This window comes from Phaethon lepturus, unplaced genomic scaffold, assembly GCF_000687285.1.
Source record: "Phaethon lepturus isolate BGI_N335 unplaced genomic scaffold, ASM68728v1 scaffold9651, whole genome shotgun sequence".
Lineage (NCBI taxonomy): Eukaryota > Metazoa > Chordata > Aves > Phaethontiformes > Phaethontidae > Phaethon > Phaethon lepturus.
The window spans coordinates 1-26,902 of NW_010515507.1; the positions used below are offsets into that span (position 1 = coordinate 1).

At 39.6% G+C, this 26,902-nt stretch overlaps 1 protein-coding gene across 1 annotated transcript; it reads right to left on the bottom strand.

The window, feature by feature from the left end:
• Positions 1-756: 756 nt before the first annotated feature.
• On the bottom strand, positions 757-26,902 carry CLVS1 (clavesin 1; the record flags this gene model as incomplete). The annotated part of the gene is made up of 2 exons (XM_010295791.1): positions 26,514-26,902; positions 757-931 (listed from the first exon to the last, which is right to left on the bottom strand). Coding segments are annotated over exons 1-2 (564 nt in total), but the record flags the coding sequence as incomplete, so codon positions are not given.

Below are 26,902 nucleotides of genomic sequence, written 5' to 3' on the forward strand. Positions count from 1 at the left end.
CCAAATTGCTCTGCCTCTTAACGCAACAGGTCTAACAGCAGAGATGGGCTCAGACTCTAGTGGGAGGGCTGAAGTCCTCTTTGAGCACCACAAACTATCCTCATCCTTGGGTTGCCTCATCAGGCCCCAGCCACTTTGTCCTTGCTTTCCACCTAACTCCCTAACAGCACACTGTTTTAGCTTGCTCCTATTTATCTGCAAGCACCACGCGGATGTGCAGCCCCTGAACAGTCTGAACCATAATGTAACAGGGTCCTGTGTGACAAATTAAGGCAGTCAGAATGAGGGCATGACAGGGAGCCTGTCCACCCTCTTCCTCATTTCCCTCCGACTCAAATGCACGTGCGTGAACACGACAGCACGTTTCCATCTGCTGAAGGAGTTGCCCTCTTCTCCTGCCACCCTCCCTCTGCATACAGATGTGCCTGCACGTGGACTGCGCACTCCAGAAGGCAGATGCTGCTGAATTTAATCCCCCTGAATGCTCTGATGGATTAAACCTCAAATCTCTCACTGTCTTTCTTAATGCTGCAGTAAGTAACACACACATTGGTTACACTGATTAACAGCTGAAAAAAGCGAAAGACAGTCAAAACGAAACATCTGAAAATCAATCTGTGCTGCGAGTGGGTAGGACACTAAAGCATTCTGGATTATTTTCTCCCACCACCCTTCACCCTGCCCAGTGCCTGATGAGGCAAAAATCACTGGCTGCAGCAATAGAAGTTGCAGGTACATGTATTACCCTCAACCTACCTGTAACCCTTCAATGGCCAGTTTGAGGATAGATGGTGTAAGCTTGGAGGCTTGCTTGAAGGAGAAGTTGCTCCAATCTATAATTAGAATAAAGCCATTTATCTGAAGCTCCTGATCTTCGATGAGAACTTCCAATGATAGTAGGATAGCCCGAAGGATATCGATGAAGGAGTTCCTAAAGCCAAAGCAGGAAAAAAAAAAAAAATCAATGGGTGCAGTTATCTTCAAACCTCAAGATACTCAGCTTTGCTGTGGATGGGGCATGAGCAAGGGACGGGGATTTATTCTGGTAGAATTCTTCTGAAAAGAGAGTTGTTTCAGGGGTGTCACTAAAGTGCTCCTGCTCCAAAACTCACATTCCTCTGCTTCATGTGATAAATCCTGCTCACTGGTGGATAAAATAAACCCTGAATTAAATCTTTTTGATTCTTCTGGTATTCCTTACAATAGATTTTAGCTAAGCTACTTTGGGAAATTATTTTTCTGTAGTGAAATGAAACGGATTTGGGCTATCAGTTTAAATCCCTGTTCCTTTGGATATACTTTACCAGTTGTTTTGTGTGGGGTTTTTTCCTTTCTTTTCTTTCTGTTATAAAGAGGAAAATCAGAAAAGGAAATAAATCAGAACGCTATTAATATACATGGTAGGTTTACAACTAGGCTCCCTGGCTTCCTGCTTGAGTGGAGGGAATGATCCAAGGCTTTGCACAATAAAGGTTGGCTGTTGCTTTATTTCTGTGAACCAAACAGGACATGGAAAATAGCTGCATCCACTGGAAATGGGAGCTTTTTATTAGTTAACAGCTACCAGTAGGCTGGCTGCAAGGCTTCCCTCAGCTCTGGGAGAATAATTAGAAACCTTGGAGGCCCTGAAGGAGATGATAGCAAGTGACAGAGAAGAAAATGTTGAAATGTTTTCTTTAATGTGAAAGTCTGTATTGAGAAGCCTGGGCCACTCTCTACTTCCATCTCATTCATTTTACAAAAGCAAGAGTTGGACACTTTAATGGGTTATTCCATATTTACACCTGAGTAGGCTGAATCAGGCCCTCTCATCACCTGTCCTTCCCATTAAGATGATTTACAAACAACGGATTCTCTTAGAAAGAAACAGGCAAGGAAATCTTCAGAAAGTACAGCTTAACCTTCTGTAAAATGATATTGTAACATACTGCTATTGCAGTCTGCTTTACCTCTGCATAATTCTCAAATTTTGATGAGCCCTGAAGTCTATTACAAGGACTGCTGACTCCGTGTTCTCACATGGAGATTTTAATTTAATCCTTTTCTGCTGTTTTCTTTTAATTAAAACAAGTCATCTAAGCCTACAAGAGCGTTGTTTCAAATTCTGCCTGAGAAAAAACCTATGTGCAGTCGAAACAAACTTCTCTACAGTCAAGACCTGTACCTCTGAAAGGCAGCAACACATGATAAATTTCTGTTAGAAGTAAATGGTGAAGTGTTTTCTTATTCTTTCTCTTTTCTCTCAGCAGGTTTCGAGTGGAAATGTACATTCCATCTCTAAATACACGGTCCTCTGAAAAAGCTGTTTCTGAACTGTGCCTCTTTGCCTAAATTAGAAGCTTCTCTGAAGTATAATTGCTGAGGCAACTTGCAATACATAGAGCTTAAAGATATTTAACTTTGTTGCTGCTGGGTACCAGACCACCCCTCCCTCATTTGCAGTAACAGGACAACCCTGACCTTTTCAAATCGTGGGGAAGCTGTGCAAAACAGACAAACTGAAGGGGTACTTCCCTTAGCGATGTAAGGTGAAGGGATACGTTTGGATTGGCAATGGACGTTCATTGTCAGTGTAAATTTATTTCAAAAAACTGATATGAATATACTACCCACTGCCCCATGGAAGGTCTCAGGGGTGTGCAGTGTCTCCAGTAGTCCTCACGCACATGTCAACCTTCACTCTCTTGTTGGCGTCAACACAGAATGATATCATCATTCATCGATGGTCTTTCTGGCTAGATGGGGGAAGATGGACTAATCCAGAGCTTGATTTAACCCCACGTTTGCAAATCTTAAAATAAACTGAAAACTTGCAATTACTGAAGGTGTGAAAATAGGGCCGCATTGTGATCAGAAAAGGTTTCATCCTTTATTTTGGGGAAAAAGTTTCTTAATAGAAGACGCAAACTCATATCCATGATCCTGTTACCTCTGATGCTTTTAAAGGCTGTGTAATGATTTCAGTAGGGCTGTATGGAAACAGTGTATACAAGGCACCTTCTATAATACACTTAAACTCTAAAGCACAATGAAATATTTTGTTTGAGCAAAATCTTCCTCTCAGACTCTATCCTTAGGAATTTCAATCTTTGTTTAGGTGTCTACATAAATTACCAGTTTATCAAGCAATTTCTCACCTCTATTTCCCTGTACTTTCAGTAGAAATTAGTTGCCTGGGAGATATGGCACCCAGTTTTCCTGGTGTGTAACTGATCTAGCTGTCCCCTGCCCAGGTCGCTCCCCGCCTCTACATATTTGCAGTTTTAAGACATGGTGTAGGAAATAGCTCAGAGTGAACACAAAGACTTTTTCAGATGAGTGCAAGGAGGCATGAAAGCAGCACACAAGTCCTCCAGGTCGGCTGTTTGCAGTCAGGCTGTTTTGTGAACGCAGGGTCTGGATAGAAATCAGAGAGAGTGCCACTTGAGGCTGAAGCCCTCTGCTGCCTAATCTTCAGGCTTTGAGACAAATCATTCAGCTGTGTGGCTGATTTGCATCCAAATCATTTTCTATGCATGAACATAGGACCACTTTCTATTAGTCCATCTCTTTTGTTCCTTTGCTTAATATTCCCTTCCCTCCTCCAACGCCCTTCCCCACCAGTTTAACCCTCTCGCACAAACAGAAAGTGAAATAAATTACTATTACACAAAGGGAAATCTGTAAGGTGCTGTAAAGGTTCATCGTGGAGCCTACTGAAGTGAGCCACTAATGAGTTACAAAAGATTTGCACAAGCCCCAGGAAGACAAAAAGGAGGAGAGAGGGAGAGTGCCTATCTGCCTTGGGTGAATGGAAAGGTACTGCGAAAGAGGCTCTTCAAATATCCTTTGGAAAATGGGAAGTTAGCCCAAGAGAAGCTAGTGGTAAGGAACAATAATGTAAAACAAAAATTAAGATGGTTTAGCTGAGGGATTTGGTGGAGAGATTAGCCAAAGGCATAACATGAAAATAAATAAGAAGAAATTACTTAATTATAAGAGGCATAAGCAGGCTGTGAGAGAATCAAAAGGCTCAGTGGAGTACCAGGGTGCAATGGGAACAATTAAAGGGGATAAAGACATTGCAGGAAAATTAAATGATCTATTTGCATGTCTCTGCCACCAGTCATTTTGAAGAGATACATGGATGATAAATCTAAGAGACTGTTGGAAAATAAGGGGTCAAATAAGACATGCTGCAAGAAAGTGATACATTTCGGAGAAGGTAGCATCAGTAAAGGCTTTTGACATTACTGTCTCTGAACAGTTAAGCACAGGTTCTGTGTTAGGTATGCTGGTGAAATCAGTTGGAATATTCAGAAGGTTAAAAGTATGAACATACAGAAGTACTGGCAGCTGAAGCCATTAAGATTGTCTGTGAGTAAGTAAAAACAAACTGTCACTGAAAATCCTGACTGTCCCACAAGACAGCAGGCTAACAAAGTTTGGGCCAGTGTCCTTATCTTGGCAGCTGCGGACAATTCAGCTTAACATCCCTAAGTTAGCATGCAGGGTGAGCCTTTCTCCTGTAATACTCAAAAGGTGGCTTAGTTAAATGCAAATGAAGATAAAATGGATTTCTTCACTTTTTAAAAAAATGGCTCAGCATACCAAATCAATGAATTTATCACCTTTTAAAAGTAATAATGAAGTGAACTTGCAACACCACCATATTTAACATTAGCTAATGAAAGACTGAGCAATATAAAACTGGTTTCATTGAGTCTGTTTGAACACTTAAGAAGAGAAGACAGTATAGTACACCTCACAAAAAAGCTATGTCCAAGGCTGAATAACATTTAGCAAGCTGCAAACATGGCATAGATACAAATTGGGTAAGAGACCACATCTCACTTTGTTCCCTCCCCACACAGTAGATCACCAAGGGAGAACGGACATGCACACTTAGCTTCTAGCGGACATGCACACTTAGCTTCCCTGCAAGGAAGATTCCCACTGGGAGTAATGTGCAGAAGAAGAAGCGGAAAGAAGAAGGACCAGAAAAACGTGCTTAGGTTGCCTCAAATTATTAGAGCTAATTGAAGCTGAAGAAACTGTAAGGAAAGGCTTAGAAAGGGAGACGTGAACAACAAGCAGATCAACACTGGTGGAGGAAGGAGAACCAAGGAAGGAGCATTCTGAATTGCTCCCACAATGTGCAGTGTTCATGGAAAAGCCCTTGGAATTGTCAGCACTGGGTTTTGACCCTAAATCATACAAAGTCATTTAGTTCAGCAGATTAAATTCTCCTTTCTGTTCATGAAGTATTTATAAGAAAGACCCAACTTCCGATAATGTGTTCTTAGAAAACATCTGGGTTTTTTTCCATGCATGTATTTATTTATTTTAGAAATTTAAGACTCACCTCTGCTGAAAAAAAGCACTTGAAATTACTGACATACAGCCCTTGGGGATTCATGTCTTGATTCAAACTCATGATCATGAGTAGCCTCTCTGGCATCAGAGGGAAGTAACAGCCAGTCTAACCACTGGAAGACCTGATCTTCACATTTTATGACCTTTTGGTGAAGAAAGGCCCGTCATATGAACGCTGCACATTGCAGGGCCGCCCTTGGCTGAAAAATAACCAGGAAGAACAACTGCAAAATGAAGAATCATAAATAAACATGGTGACTCACTTGACTAATCCTGCACCAGGGAAGATGAACAGTCGAACGGAGGAGCTCACAGCTGACTCATGTGCTGAAAAGGTCTTGTTTGTCTCATCTGTCTGAGATCTGAATAGCGCATATGTGCACAGAAATTAGCAAAGCTTGTCTACGATCCACAGAGAAAATGGGTTGCATTCACAGCAAAGGTTCACAACACGTATTTTGACCAGCCGTGGCTAACTTTCTTCATAGAACTATTCAAAGCCATTGAAACTCATTAGCTGCAAAAAATATGAATAATTCACCAGCATACAAACTGGAGAAATTCTTAAACAACCATCTGAGATTTTTTCTTATTTTGTGGGGTACCAACTCTTTCTTTGCCATGCCGAAGTTGTTACAGATTTTTTTTATTTCTCTGTAGGACCAGAATATATGCAGATAAAACTCCTACTAAGTAAAACACAGGCTGCATCAAGTTAATGTCATAGCTCCAAATTATTCTTCTGTCACATCCAGTGTAGCTATCTTAGGCTGTTCCAGTATGTCAGCTTCAGACAGGCATTTTGTAATGAAAAGATAGCAAGATTTTCCCCACAGCATCTGTGTGAGTCTATAAATAAAATTCCAAACTAACTTCACAGCCAGGATAACAGACTGGATAGATAAGTGTACTGATTTTTTTCTTTGGAAATGGTTAGTCCAACAGTTCACTGGATACAAAAAAATAGAGTAGACTAAGCTGAGACCTGAACTGCATTTAATAGTCAGAAATCCATTGCTTAGCTTATAACTGAATGGAGGCCAGTCACCCACAGATATCTGGCTGGCTTTGAATTCCTGCTTGGAGTGAGCTGGAAGCCTCTGCCATTGTCAGTGAAGGGGAAATGTACCAGCCTGCAGAAAAAAACTACATCGGTTTATTCTTTTGTCATGCAAATATTGCCTCTCAGTGGCTTTCTTAAAGATATAAAAATATTCCCCATGTTATGTTTCTGCTTGAGGTTCTTCTGTATACACGTATTATGAGGTTTTCTGCTGTCACTTTCCACTTCAGTTGAACTCCATAGCAACCAACAGCCCCTGAATTACACGCTCCGCATTCAAGCCAGTGTTATGAATCTCCTCCTACATACGCTCATTCATATTGTGGGCACCCTTATCAAATGAATACTTTGTCCCTGATGTTAATGTGACTGCGCAAAGACCCTTTCTTGTGTGCAATTTGGCTGAAATTGGAGGGAGAATGCAGGTGGTGGGGCCCTTTAGACCCCTGGTGGGACCAGCTTCCACCAAAGAGATCTACACTGGGGAGTGGGGAGGTGACATCTGCTCTTCCCTTTGCCTCAGCCCTGGGACCTGTTACACCATCTCGCAGGGAATCAGCCCAAGATAAAATTGTTACACTCCTGAGAGCTCAAAAAATCCGTACCTGAGCTCTCCAGAATCTTGATCCCAAATGGAGCAGGCAACGGGCTGCAACCCATCACAGCCCAAGCTTGGTGACTGCTCATAAGGAGTCCACTTGGGTGCAGTAGGGCAGCCCCGCCGTAGGGCTAATGGCTTATCTGGGCTCCAGGCAGAGCACTCAGCACCGTGCAGGATGAAGCCTCTCAGGAGCAGTGTGCAGCTCTGCTTTGCAGCCTGCTGCTGACAGGAAAGTTCAGAATTGAATCTCAGGAGCAATAGGACTGTTCCTCTGGCTGTGGATTGGTTTTATTCCTTCTGGAGGCAGTATTTCTGAGCTACGCGCTGGTGATTTTCTTGTCTTTTTAGTACCCAGAGCAATGTCATGCTTGCACGCTGTGCAAATTTCTCTGTTCAGAAGGAATAATTCACAATCACAGGCAGTGTATTATGATACCGTGGAAATTATTTAAAGTCCTACGCTACAACCCCTAAATGCCATCAATAAATCAATACTACAAGAGCCACTGGAGTAATTTGCCTGGACAGTCCCAAATGCAATGTCCCTTGTGAGGAGGACTGGGAAGACAGGCATTCCAGCATGAGCACAGTCAGGGAGTCCATAGCGGTTTCAGGTTAGTGGTCTCCACTGTTAAAAATTCAGGAGATGACTTGTGGGAATAGATTGATGGTCGCAGCTCAGGGTACTGTTTCAGAGGTAGTTTATAATCTCCTATCGTGATCTTACCGATGTTGTGATACTGTTCCCTCAAAGCAGAGCTGTAGTAGTAATGAACAAAACGAATGCTGGCACATGAATGGCTTATGGTTAGCAGCATTAGGATGGATGATGTCTGTTGTTTTATTTTATTCTGTGTGATTGCATAGCCTTTTCTTATTCCTTCTGGGCACTGCAATCCATCCTTGCACCACACTAAGCTATTTGCTCAATTTCTTGCATCATTGCGTTCCACAAGTTAATTTTTCATTACAGAAAGGGAAAGGATTTTCTTTTGAATGTTATGAAGCTACTGTTTAATCACAGAAAGCAATTATACAGCTCTTTTCTTCTGTTGTTAGAAGAAGGTACAAAAGGCTTTACCGATTCGGTCTCCTTGCTATCACGTTTTCTCTGTATGATTCCATTATAGCTCCTCTAGCTGTATCTCTACTGCATCTTCAACAACTTTCCATTTGAAATAGCCCTGGACTTTTTGCTCCCTTCTAGTGCAATTACCTCACTTGTTCATAACACTAATGAATTCCTTTCATTGCTCTTTTCTTTGGACAGCTGTATTTTTTACATACGCTTTTTTTTGAGATAATACAATGTACAGTGAATTCAGTATTCAAGGTGAGTTTGGAATGTCAGCATATATAAAAGAATATGTTATCTTTTCCCATTTATTCTCTGTCTCACTCTTAACACAGCCTAACATCTAATTAACTTTTCTGACCACCACTGCACAATAAGCACACTTCTTAATTGTGCTGTCCATAATGACCTGATGTTTTTCTTATAAGGTTAAAAGTAATTGGAAACCTAGAAGAAACTGCAGAGAGTTAAGAGAGGATAAAGCATCTGCATACAAGATGTGGCCACATATTAAAATCCAACACGTTCTTGCACCTCACTTAGACTTCTTTGCATAATGAATGCTGCTTTTCTAGGTCATTCTAGAGTTTTCCACAATTGCTAACCTTCACTAACCTACACAAGTTTCCATTTACTTTTTGTCACATTACCACTTACCTCACCTATGTCTGCCAAAACAATACTACCGCTGGGTGTTATAACGTAATTTTGCCACTTAAAAATCCTACTCTTTGTCTGAAGTATCAGAGCCACTTTTATGCACAAGGCAAGAATTCACCTGTATATTTAATAACTTTTCTGAAAAGACTTTAATACAAACTTCACAGGGAGATTTTTGATTAGCTAACTAAATGGTATACTTACATATTTTACCTGAGATAATTCTAACATAATTATCTAATTGCCCCTTTGTTTGCAACTCCAGATAAAGATTTATAAAGTAGTTTTGGTATCACCAGATGGTATAATGGAGAAACAGAGAGACCATGTTTTATTCCTCCTTTTAGGAGGAATGAAAGAGAAAAGGAGAGCAGGTATGGGCAGTGAGCAGCAACGCCACCAATGAAAACAAAGAAATAATTTAAAAGAAAAAATCAGAAACATCAGTCTTACAACCTCTCTCCAGTAAAAATGGCATTTTAACTATCATAATATAGAGGATGATATAAAAATGATGATGCTATTAAAAAACTTGGAGATGCTCGGCAGTTCCTATGGCTGTCTGGTGGTGAACACATTAGGGTTTTTCTAGAACAGCGAGAACAGACTGATGAAGCTGTGTGGGATGTCATCACCAAAGGCAAATAATCAAAGCTGAATCTTTCCAGAGATATTGGGTAGGAGGTTATCAAAGCATGAGCAGAAGAAGTGGCAAAAAAAGAAATGCAAGTACATCTTAGTACATCTTAGAAAACAACTAAAATGGCTGTTAAATTAACATACTTGTGCTTATTCCGGTACTTAAATCTGGGCAGTGAAAGTGGCAGATGTTAAAAAGATGTACAGAAATGATGTCAATCACAAAAAGAGTTTATAAATTATTTCAGTTGGAGTCCTTCAGGGCCAATAAAAGCCAAACATGAAAATACTCTAATAATTTATTATAAGCAAATGAAAAGATGTGTCAAGCATTATATATCAAAGAGGTTTCCCCCTGGAACAATAGGCAACTTTGATATAGCTGACAAGATGGAGGAACTTGATATTATTGACGTAGAAATGATCATTGGGGAACTCAAAACAGATGCTATAAAGATACATAAGACAGAGCTTAGGAAAAATTAACTGCAGATCTCTTCAGAAACAATGACCAAGAAAATTTGCTATAGTGATTCAGCTGAGCAGGGGAGAAGGACCAGAAAAAAATGAATCTGTGTAGATTTATGAAATAGATGAGCCTGTTAAAAGTGTATGGGATCATGATGCTGTCAGCCACAGAAACTGCTTTGCAGAGTTACACTGAAAAGGATAAGCAGTGCCATGAAGCTCAAGAATTCAAGCCACTTTTGGTCCACAAGTGGACCATCTTTTACGCAACACCGCTGAAGAAAGTGAAGGAGTTAATAGCAACAACCATTCCCCCTAAGAGAGCAGACTTCCCCCCCGCCCCCGAAATCCACTGAATTGTAAATAAGAGGTATCTGTAGAAGACTCCAGACTTTATAGAATCCTTAATGAGAAAAAACATGATGCTGTTTAACCAACAATGAGGAGTCTGGTCAAATGTTACCGATGGAATTAGAAAAAGATATGTCTTCTTACTCATGTTTTCCAGATTTGCCTCAGACTTCATTGGGTATCAGACCCCCATGTGGAAAGCAGCTGACACGAAGCTGCTTTGGGAGATCTGGATTCCATGGACACATGACTCCCCAATATGTCAATCAACAAAAGATTGATAACCAAATTAGTTTTATAACTACCGAAACAAAAAAACAAAAAACAACAAAAAACAACAACAACAACAAAAAAAACCCACGAAAAAAGTTATGAAAGATACCATCAGTCTGAATCATGCCACATTGTAGGAGAAACCTTAGGAACTGGTGCTGAATGTAATTCTATAGGCAATATGAACGACAACTGCTTCTGTAATGACTGCAGTTGAGTGAGGCGATTGCTCCTCTTGAAGGGGAATTACTGAGTACAGAAATCAAGTATCATCAGCTCTGTACCACGTATCATTGCCAGCCTTTCACTAGGTGTATTTTTGTATGGATGACAGTAATGGAGCAAAAGAGGTCTGCCTAAAGGAAGATAAATATCTTTTTTTCTGTGGATTTTACTACCACTTATGCAGAGTAAGTCGGGTAAGAGGAACAAAAAATGTTCAGATCCAGAGACGGGTACAACAACCTGATGCTTTGCAAGTGAGGAAGTGAGGTTTCCTGGGACACACGTGGCGGGGTTTGACAAAATAGTCCTTTGGAAGGGTTGGTTTGGGGTTTTTTGGCCGTGAAGTTGTAAAATATGGTTTTCTGAGAGAATTGCAAGACAAAGGGAAAAAAGGTGAGCCTAGAAGGACTCCCTGCAATACAAAAAGCCAAGTGGAAATTTTTCCAAAGCAGCAGCTTGAACAAATTAATGGGAGTGGCCCAGCTAATTTAGAAATATTAGTGTTTAGACCGGTTGTCTCAAAACAGATGAAGTAATTATGGAAGAAAAATATTAAAATGCAGGTTGCAAATTGAAAATAAAAAACTGACAGCATTACGGTTGTTCTCAAAATGTCTCCTGTGCAGGATCGGTGCACAAAATAGGCTATAATCCATTTTTAAGTGTGATTTCATATACTATAATCACAAAGGGGAAAATTAAACATATTTTAAAACTCTAAGACCAGTATTTTATAATTTTTGAGTACTTCACTTTCTGTGAATGCAGTGGGTTGGTACATAGTTTCCCTATTTTAAAAAATAGAAAAGAATGGGCAATCTACCTGAAGCATTTAATCAATGCTTTACTTGTATTTCATTATCAGGATTTGAAAGCTTAAACCTTAAATTTCTGCAGTATACTCTGCCTTTTAACCAAGATTACTAATTCCATGATATAGCAGCATGAAGGCTTTTTCCTGGATGGGACAGGATGGATGTGTCACATATTGATAACAGTGGTGTGCAGTAACAGTTTGAGATCCCAAAGAAAGCAGAAATAGGATTTTGGAGCCTTGTATTGAATACATGATAATGGCGAAAGGAAGCCCAGCCTGTTATCCTCTATTCTCTTGAAGCCAGTACAATTTTTTGGTACATGCCAATTCCCAGTAGAGTACAGATTAGTGTTGCAGGTGCAGCGTGTTCCTTGCCTTGCAATAGTAATGTCAGATTATTATTTGGCAAACTATCTAATTTTCTCAGGAATTGCCAGTGGAAAACAATTTAAGTGTTTATAAGCTATTAAAATTCAGTTCATTTGAAAGTAGAATTCCATATGTATTGCAATGTTAGGAATTCTGAAAGAAAAGTTTCCTTAATTTCTTATTACACAATTTATCAGCAATCCCCTAAATCACTCTAACCTCTTTAATGCAGAGTATATTTATATGTCTGAATGTTTAGTCTCTGCCTTCTAGCAACTGCTGTTTCAAGGTTTGCTGTTTCTGGAGGAAAGGCCTGTGTTTTCGGTTTCTTAAACAATTGGAAACTGCACATTAATGAGGTAATGTTTTATACGCATCTATTTCTGTTTGTGTTGCTTTTTATTGTGAAGATAATATAATTAATTAAAATTTTTTCACACCTCTAATAAGAATTCTCACATAGTCAATACAGAGAATTACTGAAGAAATATGGTTAATTGAAGTCACTACTCTACACTATTCATTCCATTAAAAATAATTGCTCATGGAGAAACATATGTAACAATTAATTACAGAAAACAGCAGACAGCCAAAATTTTTGTGCTTTTGAAATCAATGCACAATGACGTCCTGCCAAACCTCACACTGGTACTTGTAGGAGGCAGCTCTGGAATCAGTTAACTGGAACAACCAGGATCTTTACTCTAAACATAAGCAGAATTGATCACTTCAAGGAAGGTACGAACAGCAGAAAGGCTCTGTTTTGTCAAAAGTCAGCAAAAACAAGGCAGAAAAAAGATCAGCAGACATTGCCACAGCAAGTTTAGTTACATGGCCTTGAGAAAAATCCCAGAAGGAAAACTTCAGTATTAGAGGTAAACGTGGAAGTCTTGAACAAATAAATCATCCCTTGTTCTCTACTTCCTCTTGTTTTCTGGAAAACAGTTGCATGCAGTTTGGTACAAGCTTGTTTACAAAGAAACACCTGATTTTTTCATCTATTCCTTCCTATAAAAAAAGCTTTATGAAAACAGAAAGTCACAATTTTCCTTGAGAAAATGGTTCAATGTTCAGAAAGTAAGGTATTCTCATTTTTTCCATGCTGTTTGGATTTTTTAACAGATTTATTCCCCTTGTGCTTAGGGACATGATTTAGTGGTGAGCTTGACAGTGTTAGGTTTGGACTGAATGCTCTTGAAGGTCTTTTCCAACCTAAATGATTCCAGTAGCAAAAAAGTAGCAAAGCCTTTTAAGGAGGTGGCATTGGAGATGCTTGCACCATAGCAGGGAAGATATGGCCTTTGGAAGATTTAGTATGTAAGAGCTGCAATTTGGTGTCATGGGGTGGTTTGTTAAAAGTGTAAGGTTTGTTAATACTACATTGGGTGTCCTTTTTTTTCTGTTATTGCCTCACAGTTTACAGTGTATTTAAAAGGGAAAATCAGGCAGGGAGAGTTCATTCCCATATATCTAAGCACAGTCTTATGACACTTTTGTTATAACAGCAGAATTCATTTGCTTAAAAGCAATTGTAGTACATACTTCTCTTTGTTACAGCCAATGCTTTGACTTCACAAAAATGTTACTAAAAAGGCCTTATGGCAATATCAGAGAAAAACTACAAGTGATCAAGTCTTTGCAAAATGAATCCCAATATGTTGCAGTTAGTTTCACTTCACAAAAGTACATAAAAACCAGAGTGCTTCCAGCATCTCTGTGTGGTTTTTTACCCTGATCTGCCAGAAATCTTCATGTTTCCATTCCCTTGCATTCAGTTGACCTAGCTTTGGTTAATATTTTGCAATTTTAGCATTAATCAACAGTGCTTAACAGTCAAGTAAATGCACCAGTTTCATTTCTGCACAACAAATATATTAAGCCATAAGGTACTTAAGCAAAAGTCTAATGTAAAGGATATGAATAGTCTCATTGCTGCATTTTGTATCCATAGCTGAATTTGTTGGGGTTGCTTGCATGAATGCAAGTATATGCATTGCTGAATCAGATGTTGTGAAAAAAACTTTTCTTTGTTTTCCTGGTTTTTGGAAATGCATGAACCCTATATGGTTTTGAAAGAATTAGATAAGGAGGTTCCCTGACTTCAGCCATGCAATCTTCTCATAGTTCCATGAAAGTCAGAAAACAGACTTCTAGTTCACCTGCTCTGACCTAGTCATGTGCACTAGTTTTGTTAAGGGCACCACAACATGAGAGTAGACATGAATTAGGCCATTTTTCGTTCCAGAAGTAGGAAACTGCATGACAGAGGACTACAGCTCTGGTACAGTGGGACCTTGTGTGAGCAGGACATTGATGAACATCTATCTTCCCTTTGCCTGGCCGCAGCATTTCACCCCTGCACTCTGCCACTCTCCTGGTCCCAACCAGAGCCTCTCCTCAGAGGACACAGTTAATCGAGGTGTTGAGCTATAAATCGCATCTGCTTTGTGATGCTAGGCACTTCTTCCAGCATAGCTATTTCCATTTTTTTCCTTTACTTTGTTTTCTGTTATCCTGTGAGGCTCATACTGCAGCAATTCACCACACGCAGAAATTAGTCTTGTCCATGGCTTGTGTGCCCTCCTTATTGGCACCACCAGCCTCGCAAATTATTGTTTTCCCAATATACCATTAGCTAACAACAATTCTCATCTCTCTGTATATTTCAGGATAATAAAATAACAATTTTTTTAAGTTGAATTTGCATTTGTAGGCATTTATAGTTAGCCATAACCTAGGCCAGGCTCAGGTGGCAGCCAAGAGCTTTATTTTCCACCATGTCTTCGGGAAATGTGGAGCTTCTTCAGGGGAGAAAAAAGTAGACAAAGGCGTTGGTCTTGTCCACTGTAGTATAAGAGCTGGGCCAGAAATGAAGTCTCTCTGTGGGTCAGAGTTGGGGACAGTTCAGGTTTCCTTCTATATTTTTCAGGAAGCAGCATCAAAGAAGACTTTGTCTTCAAGGCAGTGATGTGACAAGTAGGAAACATTGAGTTATTTCTTCCCTGTGTCATCAATTTATTGTCTGACTATGTTCAATCCCTGTAAGACCCTCCATCAGGCCCAGGGCTGCCCTGCTTCTGGCTGGGGTTTGATGAGACAGGCTACCAAACCCTGCTCTGATGTTCCCAGGGATCACTGCCACGCTCAGCTCCCAGGGAACTCCCAGCCCTTGACACACTCTTCTTCATTTAGGGAAGGTATTCAATGCTTCTTTTCTCGTGTCCACTTAGATTGCAAACGTTCTAGGGTAGGGGTTAAGCTTGCTTTATTTTTTCATCCTAGTGTGTTAGGACCCAGATGCATTTAAATTCTGTGGATATAACTGCTGGCATTTTATTACATTTGACAATTGCCTGTAGGTTACCTCCCTGCATTATATGTTAATATAACCTTTGCTATTCACTGTCTTTCCCTGACTCTGGTGCAGTTGAATGAGATAGTACAGTAAACTCCTCAAAGTTCAAAACTACTCTACTAAGTGAGTATTTCTGGCTTAGTAGGTCCAGTAGTATTCAAGAAAAGCATTTAACATCCTGTAGACTAGACACTCAGCTCTGCCAAAACCATACACCAACGTAGTTCAGAGGTAAGATGGCTTTACACTAATTAAGTTTCTTTTGATGTAACGACATGGCTGCTGATTAGCAAGGCCAGCAAGAGCTCTGAAGGCCTTCCGTGTGTTGTTCTCCTTGACAGCAGCCAAGAGGACAAGCCATGTGGCTCCTATGTTGACTGGAACATTCCTTCTGTGAACACATAGCCAACACTACGGCTGCACTGCGATGTTTTGTGTAACAGCCACACTCCATACTTCAGAAACTCCCTCCCAACTGGAAAAACCCAGTATGTCCAATGAGACAGGAATGCACCATTCTCACTCACTGCATCTGCATACTCCTCCTGACAGAATACTTGCTCACCAATGCTTTCCTTAATTCTTAGAACTTCTTGTGTTGGGGTCATGTCAGAAAGCCCCTCTTGGAGGACTATTTCCAGATGGGCTACCTACCTAAAGATTCTGCAGTTTTTCATATCATAGGTAGATAGCAGCCTTTACACAAAGTTAGAACACCTGCATTATTTAGTGATTTCAGACAGGTTCATCCTGTAAGAAGGCTGCAATAGACCCTGGAGACAGCTGGAGTTTTCTGACCATTATGCACCTTAGCACACAGTAAGCGGGAGACACAGCTCCAGCATAGGAAACAATTACACTGGAACACCACAAAATATCAGAATGGCCCATTTTCAAATATAATTGAGACATAAAACACTCAACATGTATTCAGAATTCCCAGACAAGAAAGTTGTTTTAACACAGCACAGCTTATATACCAGATAGACTGTTGTACTTCTAGACACTAGAGCTTACTGATATAATGTTCTTAAATTGCAAGACAGATTAAAGTACCTTCTGAGTTTATCCTTTTCAGGGGCTTTTGACAAAGCTAAATTAATCCTAGAAATAAGGGATAGGGAAGTGACTTGGCAGCATCTCATACATGTCCTATACTGCATCATCATAAGTACTCCTAATTTGTCTATGACTTCTTCAGTAAAAAATCCAGTTATGAGGAGTCCACAGAGTGCCTCAGTTACCTGTTCAGGTCCTGAACCAGCTTAATCATTGCAAAACGTTTTCTAATTTTCAGAAATCTAATTCTTCCCAAGATTACTTAATTTGCTTTTATTCTGTATTCCCATCTCCAAGGAAATGGGGAATGTATAACAACAACCTTTTATTAAGGTAAACATATATAGAAGAAGATTCCTACCCCATCTCTTATTGTCCTCAACTTTCATTACTTTGTCATATTTTCTACTCCTTGTTTTACTTTTCTTTTCTTGACTTAGCTCAGATTTGCCTCTCATGCTAGGACTTAGGTTACAGGTCAGCTGAGGTGAGTAAAGGTGGATAACTGCTGGTGTCCAGCAGACAACATTCCTGTATACAGCTCAGAGGCACTGGTTCCTCAATGGCATCCCCTTACTGTATCATTCCATTTGTAGTCCACCCTTTACCCCCAAATCTTTTTGTGTCCAGACAGTATTTTCTCCATTAATTAACCATTAATATCTTCTTTAACAAACCAAGAGGTGAGAAAATCTCAGTAGAGACGAACATGTCAGCCAGGACTAAACCCGTAATGGCAGATGTGGTGCCTCAGAAGGCTCCTTGGCTTTTAACATGGAGTCTACATCTGATATGCCTCTTTTTGAAGTAAACCCCCAAATCATCATGAATTACTTTGAAATGAATCATATAAAATGTTGTCTGAAAGAAAGTGAATGTGCAAGTACTTGTGTATAGATTTTAGCAGGGAATAATAAGATGCTGGAAAAAGGAAAGGCATTCATTGGCAGCTACGGCATACACAAACTGCCATTTTCCCCAGACTTGCAAAGCTCTTTTATTCAAACAGAATTAAAGGCTTTATCAGAGTGAAACTGAATTGAAATTGCAGTAGCCAGGTAAAAGTGGCTTACATGTAAATGAGAACCTAAGAAGTGGAAAGATTTCCTACTGTGCCTCCCCGGGTCAGAGTGTATTTCTCCTCCTTTTTTATCACAATTTTCAAATGAATATTGCAGTGCATTTGGAAGCAGGATTTTTCAGCAATCTCTTTCTTTTTCAATATAAATCACATTTCTCCTTTTGTACTTACAGAACAGACAGGTAGCATTATCCCTGAGAAAACAAGTCAATGCATTCTTACTCAAAAACCCCACAAAGTGAGAACAGCTTAGAGGATCACAGGTCCAAAATAATAAGAGAGGATGGAGAAGCCTTAGACAAGGTTATGGCATTCTGGTGTGGATTTCCCTGGTCAGAAATACCTATACAAAAGCAATTCTGTGTGCTAAAACATACCCTAGCTCTCCGAAGGGGTACAGGGACCACATATACTCTGTAGATTGATCTATGCATATTTAATATACATGACTGACATCTCTTGGATTTGCTGTGAAAGGGAGGAAAAAAGGGGAGCACATGTTCCTGGTCACACCGTAGCAGTGGCCTTGTGCTTGTTCACTCTTTTTTTCACCTTTATTACTTCAGTCATATCTGAATGTATGGAATTCAGTTCCTCTGCTCACAGGGTGTAAGACCAGAGGAGCTGAAATTATGGCTTTGTGGAAGAGAGCACAGGACTATCTATGGGAAAGAGCAAGGAAGGCATGGGTATGGCTTGTAGCTAGAAGTCAATGATGAAGAAAACTATATTGGTTTAAAAAGGTTAAAAAAATTCTTCAGCTTCCTGCTTTATTTGTTCCGACTGTCAGCTGCATATCTTATAAAGTACATGAGAGTACATGTCTAGTAAAGCACATATAAGAGTGGTTCTACTGGATCAGACCAAAAGTTCTTCTGGCCCCAAATCCTTGTTGTAACAGTGGTGAGCAGCAGGTCCCTAACGAGAGGTTTGATACACAGCAGGCTGGCAAGTTTAAAATAGAAAACATACTAATTTGCCTCTGAAAAGCAAGTATTTCTTCTTACGTAGGATCTTCAGAAATATGGTAGTCCTTTCACTTGTCACTATTGAATTTCACTTGTCACCTTGAATGGACATCAAGGAGTTATTTTTCATTGCATCTTGAATTCCTATTTTATAAAATCTAATTTATGTTAAATTCAAAGAAAAACATTTCAAATAAATAGGATTATTTAGGATTAATTTTGTCTGTATAAAACAATAGATCAGAATCTTACAGTTTCAATCAAATCCTGTATTTTGGTCTTCTAAAGGTATATTATGGGCTATTATATAAATAATTTTTTTAAAAATTAATTTTTATTGACTATATAACATCATAACATTACTTGGTGCTGTGATTTATACTGCATACATGAAAGATAACTGGCACCGCATGTGTCAATGAACACACAGACACATGCCATCCACTGTGTGCCTGCAATGCAGAAGTGGAAAGATGATACCATCTTTCTATAAAGAAAAAGAACCAATTAAGATATTTGCATATTACCTTTCCCTTAAAAATGAATCTTTGCTGACGCAAATTTGCTCAGCATGAGCAGAAAACAGGCAGTTTCAAAAGAAGTAGTTCCAGCAGGAGGTTAACTGGCTGTCTTTGCCCTTTGGCCCTTGCTACAAATGGACCCTCCAGGAAGTTTCCAGAGCTGAGATTATCATGCTCTGGGAGCAAGGGATAGTTGCTTTTTACTGCCCCTGTGGTCTCTGCACTTATTAAAAATAAAACCTGTGAGAGTGCAATCGGAATTTAAGACAAAAACTTGCTTTTCCTCAAGGAGTGATTCCAATTTCTTTCCTTTAGGAATCAAGTCTTCAGTCACGGCATATTAATTATGATGCTCCACCTGTTTTATTGGGTTACCCATGTCAAAAGAGGCAAAATACCTTGTACAGAAGAGCTTTAACAACTCAATTTTTAGGCTACTTTATTGGAATGTCTTTACTCCTCCATCCTTTCCCTCTGTCTGGTCCGTTAAATTTTTAGGTGCCTGTGGTGCTTCTACCACTTCCTTCCTCATATTATCAAGACCATTCCAGATACACATGGTCGGGGCACTCTCATCCGTGCAACCACAGGTGCTGATGTCTCCCTCATCCTCCAGCCTCGCCAAGGTAGACAAGCACCCTGAAGCAAGGTGGCTGTGGTGGCAGGGTAGAATTTACCCCAACGTGCTGTTCAGCCGTTTCATGAAGCTCAGCACCCTCCACACCATGCACACCTTGACCGAATTCATGCTGTCCCCTGTAACTGCTCTGAGATCATCCAGCCTGCTAACAGCAGCAGTTCCCAAGCATCCCTCGTGCTGCTTTGAGGGTGCTGGAAGTGGAGGATGCTCAGCACCTACCGGGTGCGGTGAAAAAAAGCAACCATGTTTACGTAAAGTGCGATTGTTACAGAGGCTTAGAGTTCAGGGGAGAGAGTATAAAATATATCATGGCCTGGGGAAATAATATATCGAGAAATTACTAGAATTTTAAAATTTCGAATGTGTTTAAGGATTCCAGCTCAATATCTCCACTCTTTTGTGACACTTCTGTTGCATGTAGCCTATCAAATAGTCAGAGAATTACGGTTTTTCCTCCCCTGACTCTTTGCAGTTTGTTCCTGCTGCAATGCATGAATTTGCCTTAGCTCCTTTTAATTATGTTGGCAAATTAGAAACTGATCAGAATATCAGATATTTAGAAAATTTGATTTAAGAAAAGCTCCAACAAAAAAATATTCTAATCTTTTCCTATGAAACCCCACCTCACAAAACTCCTATTTGTAAGAGCATTCATTCATGGCTACCAGCTGTTCCCAAGGGCCAAAGGGACAAAGAGCCAAGCGGGATGTCGTATTGTTTGGCTTTGTACGATTCTGTTGATACAGCTCAGTTATAATGTTCTTTTGCAGAACATCCAGCTGCGAGGATGACGTACATGGCCCATGTAGGAGTATGGGTCATTTTCTAGGGATGGGGGACAAGCGTTATCACAACTGTACGCAGTCTCTCTTTTTTGCTACCCAGATATAAACCCTCACACAAAATCTCTGTCTTTTGAGACAGTCTGGAAGGGAGGAGGGGTGTGTGCATGTGCCTGTATGTGTTTGTTGTGTATGTGTGTTTGCATGTGTGTATTTTTCTTATTTCTACTGTCCTTCTCTCTGTTTTATAAAGCTTGAGGGTTGGATTGGGTTTCTTTTCTCCATAGGAGGGAGGTGGCAGGGAGCCACTTTCCAGTTTGCCCTTCCTTTCCCTTTGTTATCCCGCAGGCCAGCTCCAGCAATCATTTGCCTCACCTTCTGGCACTGTCCTTCACAGCTCTTCAGTCAGCCTCCACCTGACACCATCCACTCACCTTCTTTTCCCTCTCAATATGTTTTTGATTGCCCTACATCTCCTCCATTGATTTTTTTTTCCTTGCAGTCAGGCTTGTCTTGTTCTTCAACATATGCTTCATAACTTTCCCAGCTGTTGTTTTTCTTTCTCTTTTTCAGACATTTTCTCTTTCTTCTTTGATTCCCTTCTCAGCCTTATCCAGGAGTGTCATTTGTGTATGTCATCCTTCTGTCATTCATATGGACTACAACTGCCTTCCCAAAGGTAGCTTCCGTAATAAATGGTACTAACTGAATTAAGTTGTTGCCTCCAAGCAAATTAAAACATTTCAAGACAGAGCTCATTTTTGTTGCTCCTCAAAATGAGTATTCTGCCTATGCTACACTTCCTTCCTCTGCTACCATTCCAGACTAGCTCGGTAATGTAATAACACAATATGTATTATTTTTAATACAGTGTTCTTCTAGGCTATTTATTGGTCAATGCAACACTTGAACCACAACCTCACTCTGCATTACTGTAAGCATCTCCCAACACAAAAGCATTACCTCCTAAGCAAACCCAAAGACTGGCTGTGTAAAAATCATTCCGGCATTAGGGCTGGCTGTATTTCAGCTGTAATCTCTCATAATAAACAGCTATGAGGCTGAGTTATTGCCACAGTTTGCCGTGACTATAAATCAGTCTCAACAGATGTTTATTCCTTCATATTCTATTAAGCATCTGAGATTACCCTTGCAATATATTGGAATAATCAGCACTTGTGACATATTCATTTATACCAACAGGATCTGCTGATCATAATTTCCTTGTAATTACACCACTAGGAGCATTCTCATCAAGGACATAATATTTTCTATCACGATATTTTAAAATACTTAATGCTGTCAGTTTACCATTATGACAGAGTATTTCCCTGCCCTTTAGCTTATCTCAATACACTTTCCTACAGAATGGTAAATATCTGACATTTGAAGCTCCTTGGTTAATAAAAGAGAGTTTATCGCTAGCAGCTGACTTGGGAATGTATGTTGTCGACAAAGCAGCAGTTTTTTCCATCTGACTGACTTACAGAATTTTTGGAGTTACATGACAGCTTCTAAGACACAACAGTCCAGAGGTGAAGACAGAAATTATTTACTATTTTGCTGCAAAAAACAATGGGCAACCTTCTGTCTCCCTACTCCAAGACCCTGTTCACAGGATCAGTACGCAACCCATGTGTCATGGTTGGAGATAGCCTTTCTGCTGGCTCTCTACACAGAAATAGATTTTAGTCCAGCTGAACAACCTTGAAGGAAATATCTTTACTTGGAAGATTAATGAACACCTTCTGCTGAATTACTTGTTCATCCAAACCCCCCCATCTCCCAGGTGTACAAGCAGGAGATATTAGAAGGCAGTAGCAGACCTAGGAACAGCTGTGGCAGTTAGTGAAGGCTTTCCTCAATCCAACAGCCCAAAAGGCACTCTTTCCTGACTTCTTTAAAAGCCTCAGTTTCACTAGAGGTATAGCAGAGGAATGAGGGCTTAGATTTAGTGAGACTGATGAAATGAGGAAGTGTAAGAAAGAGTATTCGTGATCCAGAACATGGCACATTTGTGTTTATGTGAAATAGTGGTTCAGGTCTCATCAAAATTTTACATTTGTATGTATGCATGTATTTATTTTACAAACAGGGATTTTTTATGATGCAAATTATTTCATCAAAAAGATTCCTGACAAGATCAGTCTGACATCTTTACTGTCTTTATTACTCCATGATTTCCATTTAAAAATAAGGTGCTCTGTAACCAGTGGTATAGGCGAAGCTTTTGTGGGTTTGGGGTGAGTTCACGCCTTGTAGTTAGATTATTTTGCACCTCTGAGGACTGAGCTCTGAGCAAAGCAAACGATGGCCCTTCTCTGTGTGGATTCTCTAGTGTACAGTAATATAGCTCAACATTTTTCCTCTCCCTTAGTGTGGAACTAATCTGATCTCTTTTTTTTCTATCCATCTGCTCATTTTCATTTATTCAATACCTCTGAAATTTTCTGTTCTGTATCATATGTGATTAACATTAGCTAACAGATCCAAAAAATACTGTATTTCTCTCAGACCTAGAGAGAAAGTGATGACATCATCTCTAAGAAACCTCTCTAACAAATAGAGCAAAATCAAACCAATGCAGCACATGCTAAATGAATGAAAACCTGGCACCACAATAGCTCTCAGCTAGTGAGATGGAGACAAGAATTATCATTCTTTGTATTTTTTTCATAGTCATCGAGGAGATTTTGGGCAAAAAAATAATCACCATCTTTTTCAATGATGTGGAAGCAGAAATAAAATTTTTGCCAGTGAACTTTGCAGATGCCACAAAACCCATGCAATGATAGTTGATGAGAAGGACAGTTTTAGCTCTGCAGTAGGGTGTCAATCACATGCTAGACTGTGCCCACATTATGGATGAGAATGTATGACACATTTACCAGTGGTATTTGTATTTTAGGAAACAGTGACTTGGAAGCAGATGCAGATTTGAGCTGAACATGTGCTCAAAATGTGATAGAGTAGCTAAGAAAACAGTGGCAATCTTACATCTGAAAGGAGAGCGCTACTGAGCAGAAGATATGGTGTTAACCACATGATGGTTTATTAGTGAAATTTTGTATTCAGTTCATCCGTCTGCACAGTAGCAACAACACTACAATGGTAAGAAAGGTCCAGAAAAGAATGATGAAGAGTATTAGCAACCTGGAAAATCTTCCTAATTCTGGGAGTAAAGTTCAAACTAAGATTTGGCAACATAAATATATTGCAAGATATTAAGTTAGTGCAGTACTTTGCAGAACATTATCTTCACTGTGCTGGCTGCCCACAAGTATGTTCTTACCTTGTGGATAGCACAAGGTTGTTTTGCCCTCAAGAAAAAGGGAGTTACCTGTTTTACCTTCACCATGGTTAAAAGGGAATACAAGAACCACTTCTGTAGAGTAGCTGATGTACTATCTTCTTGCTGCCTGACAGTAACCTACCCTACAGTACTGCATCCCCAGTGAATTCAAAAGTAGGTTAGAAGATGACGTGGTCAGGACACAAAAGTACAATCATGGGAAGCTGTCATACTTTTGTGGTCCCTTTAAACTAACATAATCCAGCAGCTGGAAGCTGAAGCTGGAAACATTGAGACTGGAAGTTAAAACCTGGTTTTCTAGAGATGTTGGAGCGATCAGTTACATTCCTGAAGTTAAAATTACAAATGTTATAAAAGCTCACATAGAAGTTTTATCTTTGATACAGGGAATCCCTTAAAAACGTCTTGAATCTGATTTGTCCAAGCAGTCACATTAAACAAGTAATGGCATTTCCTTTTTATAATCGATAGATTTGTAAGACCAGAAAGTTATAAGGCTGCTTCTGCCTCCTTGGTATGTGATCCATACAGCCACCATACCCTCAGCAGTATAAATGGTAAGAATGTCTGGACTCAAAATCAGTTTATGGATTATAGCTATGCTGATGTTAAATGAACCTTTATAAATTATTATTTCTTTATTAATTACTCCTTGTCATTATGATTAAAAAAAGAGAAAATACAGCCAGCTGCAAATGAGATTAAAGTTAGGACTGGCATGTTGAAGGCTGAGCTGTTACTCTTGCATATCAGCATCACAACATCACGTGAATTGATTACATTACATTAGCATTCAGCTGAAATGTTAGCTTGTAAACATCTTGCCATCGCTGAAGACATGTCTATAGAAAGGTTGCCCAAGTTTGTAAGATATACACAATGCTTGTTTGCTTGGATTTTTTTGTGAAATATATATGAATATATATTTCTTCTTGTCAATAACCCGCTTCCCCTCTGCTTAACAGGGAAAAAAGGACGAGGTCATCCCTCTATTTACTTACAGCCTAAATCCTTTCCCAAATCCCTGCAGCACTTGCAGTGCTACAAAAGCCCACAGAAATTACACTTCTTGTCATTTGAATCCATAGAGGTGTTAGGCTTCAGTGGCTGAAGAGAGGTAAAATTTTTAATTTCATCAAAGAGACTTAGGAAAGTATATCTTATCCTATGGGCCTCAGCCTCTCTTCCTTGAAGACTAAAATTACATTTTCGGAAACAAGGTATCTTGCATGCAGGATCCTTTGGGTTTTGTACACACACATATACACATATACATGGTTCTATATTAAAAGACTTGCAAAAAGTTTGAGGCAAAACCTGACAGGAATGATGTTCTGTCAAAATTTCAGTGCGAGATCCTTAGACTGCAGCACTCTCAGCTTTCCAGAGCAGGACTTGATGCATGAGGTTAATCGCAAGGATTCATTTTGTTGACGTATCAGAAACCCAAAGCTGGCTCCATATAATACATAAATCCTTTAATGCAACCAACAGAGCTACAGAGCTTCTGTGCTCTAAAGCTGATATTTTCTATTAATTCAAGATTCCTATTCATTCATCTTTCTTTCCAGGCCAGTTGCTAAAGAAAGGGTTTTGTGGTTGGAGGAAAGGCAAGCTCACAGTTCAGAAAGGCAGAAGGTAAACTGGTAGCCCCTATGTAGTCAGTAGGACTTTTATCACTGTCTTCAAGTCTGGTTTTTACCAAACACTTTTGTATATGCAAACTTACATTTCTGTAACTTTTCCTGTGCATTTATTTACCAGATCTGTAAGGAAAACTAGAAACACTTCTGAACTCTTTTTTCACAGGGAGATGAAAGGTTTTCCCAGAAAACAACTGACATGAGAAATTGCAGGCATAAGTGTATTGTTCTCTAATAATTTCTATAACATAAATTCAAAGCTCCAATCTATTGACTTCTAAGGATGCAACACGTTCATGGACAACTTTAGACTGTGCCAAGACGAAATCCTACCAGGAACTCATCAGAAGTTATGATACTCAAAATCTGAATCTGAATTTTGTTCTTTAGCCTAATTTTTATCAAAAATCAGCAGAACACATGGCAATCCTACAGCTGATTACATTTCTCCATCTCACTGTGAAGGCAGGGAAAAGGAATGGAATGACTTCTGATGAAGAGGACAATGAGAACATGATATTTCTGGACTAGCCCCTTTTCTCTCTATCACTTCAAATAGGTAGTGAAAGCTGACTAATCACATTAACATTTAAGGGCATCATTTTATAATAGTGGCTGGGAGATATCTTTGTTCATACTATTCTGTAAAAAAATGACCTGAACAGAAAATACGCTTTGCATGAATCTCCCATTTGTCAGACTAACAAACATACACTAACCAGATCATGTAGAAATTACAATGCAGTTTGTGGAAATCTCATAACACAAGTTGTAATTCCTGAAGTGGTTAAAACAAAAAAAAAAATTATATGTTAAGAAGTCTGGAGACAGAATAAATATGGTCAGTCCCTTCTGCACCAGAAGAGCTACGAGAACCTCCATATGTTTTGAGACATTTGCTTTCTGTCAACTTGCTCGGCTAATCTATGATATTACTGAAGCAATTATATAATAGGCATTAATGTATTTATAGAAAACAGACACTATCTGGCTAAAAAATGGAAATATTTATGGAAAAAAACACGAGCTACTTATCTGACACACTGTCAGATAAAGGTATACCTTTATCTCTCAATGGTGGTACATCTGAAGAACGAAAGGTGATCAGTTCATATGAAAGTTTTAGTGAAATGGATTCATGGTTACAAAATATTTTACTGAAAATGACCTTGCTGCTTCAAGTATGTTCACAAATATTCCATTACAAGTTGAGTGTGAGTATATATAAAAAGATAAGGACACTATCTACATTTACCTACTCTGATCCCAGTTGGCTGCAAAAAGCAGAAGAATCTTCCTGCCACAGTGGTCACGATTTTCCAGCACTCCCGGGAACCCATCTGTCAGAGCCCGTTTGATTCCTGGATCATCAGCTTTGAAGTTCTTGAACATATCCAGATTTAATTGGCGGTACTGGAAGTACTGAGCCAACAGTCTGAAGGCCTCAGTTTGGTGAAACTTTCTGGCTCGGAGAAATCTCAGGATGAAGGCATCATCTGTACGTAAAAACCCAATGTCAGGTCTCGTGATGATCATGTCCCTGACCTGCTGGATATCCTGATGCAAAATGTCCGGGTTTTCATTCAGTTCCAGGCGGGCTTTCTCTATAGTCTCTGGACTAAGTCCAGCTTGTAAATGGGTCAT